General features: G+C 38.4%; 2 protein-coding genes across 11 annotated transcripts in view; both read left to right on the forward strand.

The window, feature by feature from the left end:
- ANKRD12 (ankyrin repeat domain 12) overlaps positions 1-4,629 on the forward strand; it is a 111,137-nt gene extending 106,508 nt beyond the window's left edge. For all 9 annotated transcript variants that reach the window (XM_059706610.1, XM_059706613.1, XM_059706616.1 and 6 more), the window contains 2 exons: positions 715-810; positions 1,817-4,629. In XM_059706610.1, coding sequence (XP_059562593.1) covers positions 715-810; positions 1,817-2,002 — 282 coding nt within the window. In that variant the 3' untranslated portion in view covers positions 2,003-4,629. The remainder of the gene's footprint in view (positions 1-714; positions 811-1,816) is intronic.
- A 4,024-nt stretch (positions 4,630-8,653) lies between these two features.
- The window catches only part of TWSG1 (twisted gastrulation BMP signaling modulator 1), a 32,941-nt gene continuing 27,608 nt past the window's right edge, over positions 8,654-13,986 (forward strand). The window contains exons 1-3 of one of the 2 annotated variants that reach the window (XM_059706622.1): positions 8,654-8,843; positions 9,415-9,501; positions 10,646-10,802. In XM_059706622.1, the coding sequence (XP_059562605.1) occupies positions 10,680-10,802 (123 nt within the window). In that variant the 5' untranslated portion in view covers positions 8,654-8,843; positions 9,415-9,501; positions 10,646-10,679. The remainder of the gene's footprint in view (positions 8,844-9,414; positions 9,502-10,645; positions 10,803-13,986) is intronic. The other variant, XM_059706620.1, reaches the window with a different exon arrangement.

A 13,986-nucleotide genomic window follows, 5' to 3' on the forward strand; every position in this document is an offset into this window, starting at 1 on the left:
TCATTCCACCATTCAGTTGATTTGCATATTACACTTTTATTATATAGGATGTTTATTAGATTGAGTGCTTCCTGTATGTACAAGTGTTAAGAGACTCTTACATTCTTAAAAAAAAGATTAAAAGAGCTATTTTTATTCTGTTTTACAGAATTGAAAATTGAGAGAGTACATAATGAGTTCAAGATTACACAGTATGATACAAAGCTGACAGTTGAATATAGCCTACCTCAAAACTGATATATAAAATTTCATTATGAGCACTCCAAAATACTGGTCCTGTAAAAAAAAATATCTGCCTCAAAGGATTGTCCTCCACCTTAACACTTTTTCTCCCTACATTAATGTTGATGATAAACTTTAACATTAAATTAAATATGAAATAAGTTTTACTTTAAAAAGAATGTCACAGGCATAATACTTGATATGGCATGCCTTTTGGAGAAACATCTTTGACTCACAGAGCAATAGGATTCTATGTATTTAATAACTAAACCCAGCATCCTAAGAATTCTAATAACTACTCTGTCCACTCAATATGGAAATAAATGCTTTATCAAATTTTTAAAACATTCAGATAATATTTTATCCTTTTTCAAAATATATTTCCATCATTCCTTAAAAAATGGAATATAACATGAAAAGATATGACATAATAGATTTTAAAGTGGGTTTTGTATTTTATTATATTCAACTATATTTAATGTTCTCTTTCAGTCTGATGACAGTAAAACTTCTGTGAGGGATCGCTTTAATGCAAGACAGTTCATGTCTTGGTTACAAGATGTGGATGATAAATTTGACAAATTAAAGGTATGTATATTGAGAAGTTCAGTTTAAGTGGATACTTTCCCCTTCTCTTTTTTTTCATTTTTAAAAAAATATATATTTTATTGATTTTTTACAGAGAGGAAGGGAGAGGGATAGAGAATTAGAAACATCGATGAGAGAGAAACATCGATCAGCTGCCTCCTGCACACTCCCTACTGGGTATGTGCCCGCAACTAAGGCACATGCCCTTGACCAGAATCGAACCTGGGACCCTTCAGTCCGCAGGCCGATGACGCTCTATCCACTGAGCCAAACCGGTTAGGGCTCATTTTAACTTTAAAAAAAATGATTGATTTTTAGAAAGAGAGAGGAGCCGGGTATTGAGAGAGAAACATCAATTTGTTGTTCCATTTATTTATGCATTTATTGGTTGATTTTTGTATGTGCCCTGATCAGGGATCGAACTCACAACCTTGACGTATTGGGTAGACATGTTAACCAATTGAGGTACCTGGCCAGGCTGCTTCCCCCTTCACAAACAGATACTGCAGCTGTATTAGGAATGATTAGGAAAGGAAATACTGGTCACGAATCCTCACACTAGGTCACACTTGGAAAATAAAAGCCATATTATTCTTCAGGACCAGTGTAGAAAAATGAGTTTCTAATGGGGATCTTTATGTTTATTATCCAATATACAAGTCTGGTTATAGTTCTAACATATGAAAGAATGGGAAAACAATGAGAAATATATTTTACAAATCTATAAAGAAAAGTATTTAGTTTTAGATCTTCAGTACAAATCACTTCTCCTTAGATTTTCTTGATTCTTTTGTTAATTTGAAATCTCATTATTTGAAGCAACAGTTTTAAATATTAAGATGTGGGTGAAGTTGAAGACCCAGAAATAGTTGGCATATGGATACAGACAGGGTAAAACACTTACCCTGTATAACTCAAAAACTTTTTATACCTCTACTATGTCCCTGAAGTAAACAAAGCATATTTAATAGAATAATCGATTAACTTTTCTCTTCTATTTTAATAGACCTGTCTTTTAATGAGGCAACAACATGAAGCTGCAGCTTTAAATGCCGTTCAGAGATTAGAATGGCAGCTCAAACTCCAGGAACTTGATCCTGCCACCTATAAATCTATCAGCATTTATGAAATCCAGGAGTTTTATGTTCCCCTTGTTGATGTTAATGATGACTTTGAATTGACTCCTATATAGCAGCCATTACTTCCTCGTGTGTCATCTTAAACTGATGGAGACTCAAGAGTGTTATATTATGGAAAATTGCTTTTTGACAAAAATACTGGTATCATGCCTTTACAATTGTTGGTAAAGTTCAACTAAAATTGGTTATGTAGCAAACACTGTCATTTTATAAAAAAATGAAAAGAAATATTTTGGCTCTTGGGTCCAAACAGTTTCTAATTGAAAACTATTATTTATATCGGTGAAAGGTCATGATTACATTTGGCAGGCTGTGGTAGATATTAAAGTTGAGAATCTGCTAATGGCGCTGGAAGTTGTTAGCACTCTTAAGTAACGAAATAACCACTAGTATGCAAATCTTTTTCAAGTTTTATTAAAATATATCAGTAAACTAAAAGGTTCAATTCCTACCAAATAGTTTCTAATGTGGAAGCAAAACTTGGCACAAATTTTCTTCAGTTTATTATATTTGTAAATTGTACAGTTTTCTTTTCAAAAGTTTGATATTGTCTTTCTTTTTAATAACTTATTTTATACATATTGTGCAGATGTAAATCTTGTAATTAATGGTCAAAATGTATACAAAGGGATTGGTAGTCAAAACATGTACAAAGGAATAATTGTAAACCTGTTTTGTCTGATGTTTTATTGGACCAAAGTTGTAGTTTGTATGGAGTGTAGCAGTAGTGTGGTCAGATAGCAGAACTTTTAAGTAAGGCATGCATGTGTTTGAGTGAGCTTGTTTTTATCACCATAACTGTAAAGTTGTGACTTAGTTGTATTGCATGCTTTTTCCTATAATTTAACTCTCCATAAGTGATGCCTAAAGTAGTGTAAGGTATTCCATACTAATCTCCTGGCATAGTACCTATGACTTACTATGTTGGGTGTATTATTTAGAATTAGTCATACAAAGAAACAGCTCTTTTTTTCACCTCACAGTAGAGCTTATTCTCTCCTCCCACCCCCAAATGCCTTTGAATGAAAATTCTGAAATTGTAAATGTCTATTTTAATACTCAAGTATGATGAATCTGTGAATATATGTAAAATATGTTTAATAAATTTTATTGGTCATGTTAAATCATTGTAAAACTTTTTTACTTGCTAAAGCATAATGTTTTAAGCTTAATAACCTTTGCACTTTTAAAATAAAAACTGAGTACTCAAATGAAAAAAGAGATATTTGGTAGTCAAAATGAGTAAAAGAAACAGGCATATTCCAATTGATCTCTACAATGTTTATGAAAAATTCATTAATATGCTGTATTTTTTCCTTGTATCAAGATATGAAGCAAAATTTTCAGAATTTTATAATTAAGATTTGGTATGCTGTTTTTAATAAAATAATTAGCAATATACTTAGAAAAAGTCCAGCTCCTCCTATACCATGATACAGATTAAATATTCAGGAATATTTCTGATCTGAAACCTGCTGCTAAACTTATTAAACATTTTTGAAAGGAAAGTTAGGTTATGTGTAAAATTGATTATAAGTGTATGAGATTAAAATTTATAGAACTTTCCACAATACTTTCTTGAATTATAAAATAATACTGGGTGTTTTTTATTCTGATAGAGCAAAGTAAAAAGAATATATGAGAAAGTTTTTAAAATTCAGCTTGAAAGTTGGAAATTCCAGCTGATGGAAAAATTGAAGTTGTTGAGTGCAAAGGTACATATTAAGCTTAGGGATTTTTGAATTTTTACATCAATTTATATTTAAATTCATATTGTACTTGGCATGCGCAATAAAGAAGCACGTGTAAAAAATACACAGTGCAAGGACTTTAATATAGAGGTTGGATGTAGTAGTGTTTAGAAATTTAGATGAGATATTTTGGCCTTTTTTATTGGATAAATGGGGCCAAGAAAGGCAGGGTAGATTTTGAAGCACTGGTTTTGTTGAAGTTAAGTTTATTAAGTCTGGGAACATTAAAAGCTAATTTATAAAAAGCAATACTTTTTAATATGAAAAACTTAATGCAAATTTTGTGTATTCTTTTGCCTAAACAAAAAACAGATTTTTGAGCATTGAAGTCATAGAAAATATGAGAGGGTAAGTTTGTAAGCATTTTGTGCTGATGGTCCAACCTGAGAAGGGGGTGTAGGAGAACAGTTTGGCCAAACAGAACAAGCTGCAGAAGAGAAAAAGCACGCAGGAATCTGGCATGTTTTAGTCATCCCAGCTTTTTAGCATTAACCACAGTTCTCACCCTCTACAATGGTACCTCAAGTCGCTGGAGCATCTCTGCCATGATTCTGCTTGTGCAAATTTCCTTTGTAAAATGACAAAGCTAATCAGGTTAGCTTAAAAGAAAAGTGAATGCCTTTCCTGGAAACACTTAAGTAAGTAGCTAAGGGCTTATGATATTAAAAATATTCTGAAGCTCTGAAATGCTAGAAAAAACTTGGAATGTAGTATATATGCTTAAAAAGATTTAGGATCTGAAAGAGGAACAAAGGATGGTTAATTTAATCAGTGGTTTTTTTCTTAACTATTCAAATATCATGAACAAGATACTAAATTGTACCTAAGGATTTGTATTTCTTTAAATCTTGTTCTCAATCATATCTGTTTAATAAATGACTAGATATTTGTGCATGTTATTTAATAAAGAGTTATATTTTTATAGAAAAGTGAAATGTGTGCTAATTTTTTTTTTAATTTTCCACTCCCATATGACTCTACACCAAACACTAATATTTACCTGGGCAGCTAGCAAAATGGAAGAAATACTCATTTTGGGGAAACAAACAGCATCTGAAGAATTGGTCTTTCAAGTCTATTCAGTAATGAGATCTCAAAAATGAATTTTAAATGTTACACATGCTGCAAAACTTCATAACTGCAAAAACCTTATGGAAAGACCCCATGAAGCTCATTTTAATGGACTTATGAATTATACAATTATTCTAGAAATTGGGTACTGTACTAAATATTTTCCTTAGTTATCCAACCTGTGAGCAGTATTTTTTATTCTATGGTATCCTGACATAAAACCCCAAAACTTGATACAGAGGAACTTACCCATTTGAAACTCATGATACAGTTTTATCTTCTTGTATTTTAAAGAAAGCATTTTCATATTTTAAAAAAATATTCAAGACAAAAAAATTATTACAAGAGATACTAATCTTTGGAAAAGCTTGTTTGAAGTTTAATTGGTTAAAATACCTTGTAATTCATTTCTTAGTGGCTTCTTGGGACCATAGTTTCCTTTGTACCTAAAATGGTGATAGAAAACCTCCACCGAAGTAGTTATCCAAAAAAACAAAAATCAGAAAGTAAACTTAAGAAAACTACAAACTAACATTGGCCTTGAACATATTCATGTCTTAGTGACATTCAGTTAGGCAACAATTCCTTAATTAGGATAGAAAAAGTACAAACCATAAAAGAAAAAACTTGATAAATAGGACTTCATTAAAATTTAAAACGTTTTTTCTTTAAAATCACTTAAAATGAAAATGTAAGCCACACTGAGAGAAAAGATAGGTTAAAAACATATCTGGTCCTAGCCGGTTTGGCTCAGTGGATAGAGTGTCCGCCTGCAGACTGAAGGGTCCCGGGTTCTATTCCGGTCAAGGGCACATGCCCGGGTTTCGGCCTAGGTCCTCCGTAGGGGGCGTGCAGGAGGCAGCCGATCAGTAATTCTGATGATTGATGTTTCTATCCCTCTTACTTCCTCTCTGAAATAAATAAAAATATATATTTTTTAAATATAAAATATTTTATTCGGGAAAATGTAAAGATAAAGTTTTCAACTCAATAAGAAAACAATTAACATTTTACTAAAGAAGATATATGAATGGCAAGGAAAAAAACATAGCAAAGTGCTCAACATCATTAGTCATTAGGGAAATCAAATTAAAACCACCATGTTATACCAGTATCTACCAACTAGAATGGCTAAAATTGTTTAAAATACCAAGAATTGGAAAAACTGTTGAGCAACTAGAACTCTTCGATTGCTGGTAAAAATGCAAAATGCTACCACCATTTTGGATATCCATTTAGTAGTTTACAATATAAAAAATACACTTACTATAAAAAATGCCATCAATTTCACTCAAATATTTACCCAAAAGAGAGGATAACTTCGTATTAAAATAATTTTTTGTTAAATTTACTATTACCAAGTACTTTTTTAAATTTATTTTTATTGTTGATACTATTACAGATGTCCCCATTTTCTTCCCCTTTACCCACTTCAACCCAGCCCCTGCCTCACCTTCCCTCTGGCCATCTCCACACTGTTCTCTGTGTCTGGGTGTCATGCATATATGTTCTTTGGCTAATCCCTTCACTTTCATCCAGTAACCCTTCTCCCACCCCTCTGACAGCTGCCAGTCTGTCCCATGTATCCATGCTTCTTTTTCTATTTTGTTCACCAATTAATTTTGATAAGAGGATTCCACATATAAGGCATTTAAGACTGCTTCTAGCTTAAGACATTAGCACTAGGTCAGCATTTCCAAGGAGAAATACCTTGTGGGTCATAGTCCAATGGGCTCCAACTTAATCTTTCTGGAATCTTTTTTTAAAATATATTTTTATTGATTTCAGAGAGGAAGGGAAAAGGAGAGAGAGAGAAACATCAATGATGAGAATCATTGATAAGCTGCCTCCTGTAGCCCCCTACTGGGGATGGAGCCTGCAACCGGGCATGTGCCCTGACTGGGAATCCAACCGAGACCTTCTGGTTCATAGGTCCACCCTCAACCACTGAGCCACACCTGCAAATTCCCAGGGTTGTGGGAAGGAACTGAGTACAATTCTCCATTGCCTTTATCTACATGCTAGCTGTTGTTGAAATGAATTCACTTTCTTGAAATATGGGCTGCAATGAGTTCTGGCATCCTGCTTGCTAGGTCTGCCCTCTCCTACTGAGGCTTGGAGTGGTGCACTGTAGCCATTTGTGGAGCTGTCTGTCCGTCTTCTCCGCAGGCCAGTAAGCTTTTTCTTGACCTGCTCCTATGGCATGTCCTCACTTCTATTTACAATGCTAAGCACTGTGCCAGGCACTCCCTCAGGGCACAGCAGACTTTAGTGAGCTGCTGGAAGAAGGCTCTGCCCTGGGGGATCCTTATTCAGTCAGTCTCATGCAGATCCCAGAATGCTGGGGTCCAACCCCAGCAGGTCCAGGGGTCCCCAAAGGTGTGGACGGAGTCAGCGAAGAAGGAATGACACGGAGACAGCGTTCAGTTGATCAGCAGCCTAGCCAGGATCTCCAGCCAAGTTCTGGTTAGGATCTCCAGCCAAGTTCTGGTTCGGTTCTCTCACTAAGTTCTCCAGCCAGGTTCTCCAGATTCTCCAGGTTCTCCAGCCAAGTTCTGTCACCAGGTTCTCTAGCCAGGTTCTCCAGCCAGGTTCTATCCAGGTTCTCCTGCCAAGTTCTGTTGCCAGGTTCTGTCCAGGTTCTCCTGCGAGGTTCTGTAGCCAGGTTCTGTCCAGGATCTTTTGCCAGGTTCAGTCACCAGGTTCTAGTCAGGTTCTCTTGCCATGTTCTATCCAGGTTCTGTAGCCAGGTTCTGTCTCTAGGTTCTCCAGCCATGTTCTCTCGCTAGGTTCTGTCTCTAGGTTCTGTGGCCAGTTTCTATCCAGGATCTTTTGCCATGTTCTCTCCAGCGAAGTTCTTCTGTCTCTAGGTTCTGTGTCTAGGTTCTGTGTCCTGTTGTCTTGTTACATCTGTATTTATACCAGTTGATTCCAATCCTATCCATCTCTATTCCAAAGGTTAGGGCGTTTCTTATCTCCATTCCAGGGAGTAAAGATTATGTAGCTTAAGCATGATTGTTCGTAGTTAAAGTGATTAATTACCCGCCTGGCACTTAGTTAAGGGGTTTTATTCCCTCCCTAACTTCAGGGGAAAATCCTTACCTGGGGAAACAACCTTTCTCAGAGAGGTGACCTTGGTTAAAACACATAGTGCCAAGAAGGTGAGCAAACATTTTAAGAACAGAATGCCATATATGCCAGGTCCCTTGAAACAGCAAGGATGGACTGGCTCCCGGCACCAGAATCCTGTATTTTAACAACCCCGACCCCTGATGTCAAAGAACAAGGTCAGCTCCACTGATCACTCAGTGCCTCAGTCTTGCATCCCTCTAGTCCAGCGGTTCTCAACCTGTGGGTCGCGAACCCTTTGGGGGTCGAACGACCCTTTCACAGGGGTCGCCTAAATACATCCTGCATATTAGATAGTTACATTACAATTCATAACAGCAACATTACAGTTATGAACTAGCAACGAAAATAATTTTATGGTTGGGGGTCACCACAACATGAACTGTATTAAAGGGTGGCGGCATTAGGAAGGTTGAGAACCACTGCTCTAAGAGGACATGTAACAGCTAGCTGCCTCACAGGGTTGCTGTGAGGATTCAGGGAGCTCCGTTCCATGACTAGCACATAAGTGCAGAGAATGGGCCTGACAGTAGGGCCTGCGAAGCCTGATGTGGGGAAGGGAAGAGGGCTGAGAGAAAGCGCGCGGGGGCGCCAGAGTGGGTGTGTTCCTGGGGGCGGGGTCATGGCCCGGCGGGGGCGGGGCGGGGGCGGGGCCGAGGCCGGGGCCGAGGCCGGGGCGTGCGCTTTCCGGAGCGTCCTGAGCGTGAGAGACGTCTCCTGGCGGAGCTGGCGGTGGCGGGGAGCCGAGGGCGGGCGGAGGAGGAGAGGGAGGAGTGCTGAGCGGGCGGGCCTGTGCCTTTGAGGTGTCGGTAGCTCGCGGCGTCGCGCGGAGGGACTGCGCGGAGGCGCGGCCTGCCTCCCTCGCACAGCCCCGCAGCGCGTCCGAGCTGGGCCGAGCCGCCGGGGAGCCGGGCCAGGCCGCCCAGCGGTGCCGCGGCGCACGGTGAGCGGGAGCGGGCTGGCACTGGCGTCCGCGGCCGGGAGGGTCAGTGCCCCGAGCTCGGCCTCCGGAGGCCGTGCCCGCGGTGGGCTTCTCGGGAGCCGGGAGGAATGGGAGCGCTCGCGCGGCCGGAGCCCCGCCTCCGCGGAGGACAAAGTGGGGTACCGCCGCCGGGGGGTGCCGGGCGGCCCTGGCGCCACGACCCGCGGCCCCTCTGCGCCCCTTTTCCTGCACCGCTCGGGCCCGCGCTCCTGGCCTGGTCCTCCGCGCGCCGGGAGCTGGGGGCGAGGGCGAGGGCCTCCGCCGCCTTCCCCGGCGGCACAAAGGCGGCTGTCAGCGCCGGCTCCCCGGGCCACGCACGGTCGCCGGAGCCCGAGCAGCAGCTCAGGGCGGGCGGAGACCGTTGTGAGGGGGCTTGTTCTTAACTCAGAAAGACAGCAAGAAGCCGCGTAGATCATGCTGCTGCCTGCTTTGTGTACGCCCTGTTTACTCGAATGTCTTCCCAGTAAGATTTTGGGAGTAGGATGAAGACAACCCTAAGAGACGAAAAAATTAAAACCCCCTCTTTTGGTAGCTGTAGGATGAAAACTAGTTCTGGATAAAATCAGTTTCAGATACCTTCCTCGGCCTCCACTGGTGGCTCCAAAAGTCATTCCACTTGGTACGTGTTGTTAAATAATTTAGGTAATTGGGTTGCTAACGGTCTTTCAGAAAACCTGTGGCCTCGGGAGCAGTCAGCAGGGCTTTCTCTTTCAAAATTGAGTCATACTGGGTACGAAGCCTTCTATTCTTTCACCTTATTGTTTTTGCTTAATTTAATTGTACTTCGTAATACTTAGTATAAAAGTTTACGGTAATTATAAAGGCCCTATAAACGTACCTTTTATCCCTCTTACATCAGTAGTCATTTATTTTAATTGGTTCTATTGGGGGGGGGGGTTAACCTTAAGAAGTTATATCTTCGCTTTTTAAAAATTTTAATAGCCACATTGGTTGTTTAACCACTGTCAGAATTCGTCCTGGTTTTTTGGTTTTTTTTTTTTTTTCTTTCTTTGAAAGTGTGATATCATCTTAATGATTTTGAAGAATCTATGGTACCTGTGGTATAGAATCAAAAGAAGAGCTTCACATAATGCAGTTAATAATTTACCATCCCTTTGTTACTTGCTAAATTAGTTAAGGAATGACTGTCAACTCCTTTCTTTGAGCTGCTTCATTCTGATTATGTTAAGAAACAATGAAATAATCATCATTACTAGAATTATTTGCATTTAAGATCTTTGTTTTAATTCTAAGAATTAAAATATTGTTAAATGTTTTTAGATTAGAATACAATACTAATAGTTTTTATACCGGCATAAAGTTGAATAATAGGCCTAAAACTAAAGTTGAATAGTATCAGTGTAGTTTTAAAATTAGTTATTTGCTTGATATACTCTCAAGTTACTGATGACCTATAAATACCTACATATATCATATATATATATATATATATATATATATATATATATATATATATATATATATATATATATATATCTCCACTTTAACAGTCACTGTTTCTAGGTAGTCTGAGAAATTTATTCTAAATCTTTGAAGATGGCCAACAAGACATTATTATATAAAATTGTAGGGTGTTTTTTCATGCTTAATCTTTCATTGAGTGACCTTTAAATGATCACTCGAAAGTCTTCTAACACAATGAGTTTGGTTTATTTGTGTTGTTTTTCATTTTTGTATTTTGTTTTTACCCTAACACTTGCCTTTGAATTAAAGTTTTTTGTTTGTTATTTGTTTTGGTTTAGCTTCCTGGGAATTACTGATTGTCTTTGAAGAAACATGAAGTCACATTCTGTTGTTATGCTTACTCTAGCCATCTTGGTGTTCCTGACATGGATCCCTGTGTCCCTGAGTTGTAACAAAGCACTCTGTGCTAGTGATGTGAGCAAATGCCTCATTCAGGTAGGACTAAGAATATTATTATTAATATTAAAGTGTATTGTAGAGCAGAGATAGAGCACAGATATATAGATATAGAGTGTACAATTAATACAGTGTATTAGGTGAGAGATGAAGTACTGAGTTATGACAGACACAGTGGGCTGGGTTTTTGCCCCCTTAGTTCACTTGCGTACAAGCAAGGTTAGATTCAAGAGGTTTAGTACTAAAAATAATATCCAGCTTTATAAACATGCTGTTACAAGGTGATGAGCACTCTGTTCAGAGGAATTAAAGGGTTTCTCTTGTATACTCTAGTTTACATAGCAAAGAGACTAAATAACTATATTTAGGGGGGAAATTTAGCTAGTCAAATAATAGACAAATTGTACACTACACGCAATGTTGTTTATTCTATGTTGTCTATTCTATGTAAGAAATTACCTCCAAATGTAGCAACTTAATTTAGTAGACATTTATTATTTCATGCAGTTTCTTTTTCTTTTTTTAAATATATCTTTATTGATTTCAGAGAGGAAGGGAGAGGGAGAGATAGAAACATCAATGATGAGAGAGAATCATTGACTGGCTGCCTCCTGCATGCCCCCTTACGGGGGATCGAGCCCACAACCCAGGCATGTGCCCTTGACCAGAATCGAACCCTGGACCCTTCAGTCCGCAGGCCGATGCTCTATCCACTGAGCAAAACCAGCTAGGGCTCATGCAGTTTCTTAGGGTTGGGAATCTGGAGCAGTTGATCTGGGTGGTTTTGGCTTAGGGTTCCTTACAGGGTTGCAAGCAAGTTATCTGGGATTGGGAAATCAGCTTCCAAAATACATGATAATTAACTTTTTTAGTCATCAAAGCAAGCCTAGTGATGTAGCTACCACTGTCATTTTCTCATTTCAAGAGAAAAGTGAGGTTAAGTAATTTGGCTCGGTTCATGTAGCTAGTAAGCGGCTATAGAATGTGGGTCTGTGTTTGACTCCAAAGCCTGTGGCCTTTCCCCTAATCATACTGGTTATTACTCTTCATAAAGTTGTGTTCATTAGTGGTGAACTTAATGTCTTATATAGCTGTTCTCTCTTTTCCATCCTATTAGATCATCAGTAGTCTTATGCTCTTTGTGTGTGTTTATTAGCCTCCCTTCTAATTATTGGCTGTTGGCTAAGAAATTTAGTAACCACACATACTAGAATTCTATGTAAGTATGAGTCAGCTACCTCTTGGCTATAACCCTGACATAAGAGCAATTGTGTGTTTGTACTAGAAGTAATAAGGATTTTTATAGATTAGAGGCATTTTGTGCTTAATTCTGACAATTTGGTTCTTTTCATTAATAATTGAAATTCTAGGAAGCATGGCCTTTATGTGAGTGTAGTTTGCCACCATCTCAATTCTGTTCACTCTTACTTTGCATTTCAAACCAAAACATTTAATAGAAAAGTTTGTTAGTTCAGTGGTTGGTTTTTACTTTTTTTACTATGAACATTTTCAAGCACAAATAGAAGAGATGAGGGTATAATAAATAACAGTTACAATCAACAGTTACAGCAATTATTAACTCATGGTTACCCTTGTTTTATCTCTATTCCTCTACCCTGACCACTGCGGTTCTGTTTTAATTTCAAGCAAATCCATGATACTATTTTGCCATAAATCTAATACCCATCTCTTAATGATACAAACTCTTTAACACATAGCTATTAGCAATTTTAAAATTACCAGTAATTCTTTAATATCACCTAATTTTATACATGGAAGTTTTGATATGGCATGTCTGCTTAGGCTTATGCTTAATGAAAATTTTAGAGTCTGTACATTAATTCCAGCTTTGTGCTGTGGTCACATGGGGAATCTGTGCTCACTTCCCAGTTGTTTCAATGGAACTTCGTTGTTCATTAATAGAAATAAAGTCTCATAACAATTACTATATTCATGTTTAGGGGGAAATTCACTTAAATTCCAAATTATTTTTTGACTCTCAGAGGTATGTAATTTCCATTAGTTCAAATAATGAAAACTAGAACATTCCCTTTTCTTATTATTTTTATATATAATATCTTATTGAAACTCTTATTAATATGAGTCTGTGATCAATGTTCTTAGATTTTTTTAAACAGCTTTATTGAGATATATAATTCTAATATTATAAATTTCACTGATTTAAATGTATAATTCAAAGAATTTTGGTGTATTCAGAGTTATGCATCCATCACCACAATGTAATTTTAGAACATTTCCATCACACTAAAAAGAAACCTCATACCCATTAGCAGTCATTTCCCATTTCTTCTTCCCCACCTCTAGGCAACCAGTAATCTACTTTCTATGTCTCTGTATGCCTATTCTGTACATTTAATATGAATGGAATCATATAATATGTTGTCTTTTATGTCTATCTTATGTTATTGAATATAATGTTTTCAAGATTCATGCATGTTATAACAGGTATCAGCACTTCATTCTTTTATGGTCAAACTAGAGGCCCGGTGCACGAAATTCGTGCACTTGGTTGGGGGGCAGGGTCCCCCCAGCCTGGCCTGTGTCCTCTCACAGTGCAGGAGCCCTGCAATCAATCTCCCCAAAGAGGTAGGCTTCGCCCACCCATCTGGGGCTCCTCAATGGATTGCCCCAAAGACGTAGGTTGGAGCCGGGGGTCCCACCTCCATGCTGTGCATGCAGCGTCAAGTCCCCATCAACCCACATGCGCCTGCTGCACATGCAGCCTTCTGGTGATGGATCGTGATGGTGTGAGGGCATCATGGTGTGATGGTGTGAGGGTGTGATAACCATTTGCATATTAACTCTTTATTATATGATCAAATAACTTTCCACTGTATGGATATACCTACTTTAATTTATCTATTCATCAGTTGATGGGTGTTTGGATTGTTTATATTTTTTGGCTATGGTGAATAATGCTGCTGTGAATATTCATGTGTAAGTTTTTATGTGGATATGTTTGTATTTCTTTTGGGTATATACCCAGGAGTGAATTGCTGGGTCAGATTTTCTGTGTGTGTGTGTGTGTGTGTGTGTGTGTGTGTGTTAATCCTTACCTGAGGCTATTTTTCCCATTGATTTTTAGAGAGAGTGGTTGCTTCCTACACGCCCCTGACCCAGGGCTGGGGATTGAACCTGCAACCCAGGTATGTGCCTTTGACCAGGAATCAAACCTGTGACCCTTCATTTGGCAGTCCGATGC

The sequence above is a fragment of the Myotis daubentonii genome, chromosome 8, assembly GCF_963259705.1.
Source record: "Myotis daubentonii chromosome 8, mMyoDau2.1, whole genome shotgun sequence".
Classification (NCBI taxonomy): domain Eukaryota; kingdom Metazoa; phylum Chordata; class Mammalia; order Chiroptera; family Vespertilionidae; genus Myotis; species Myotis daubentonii.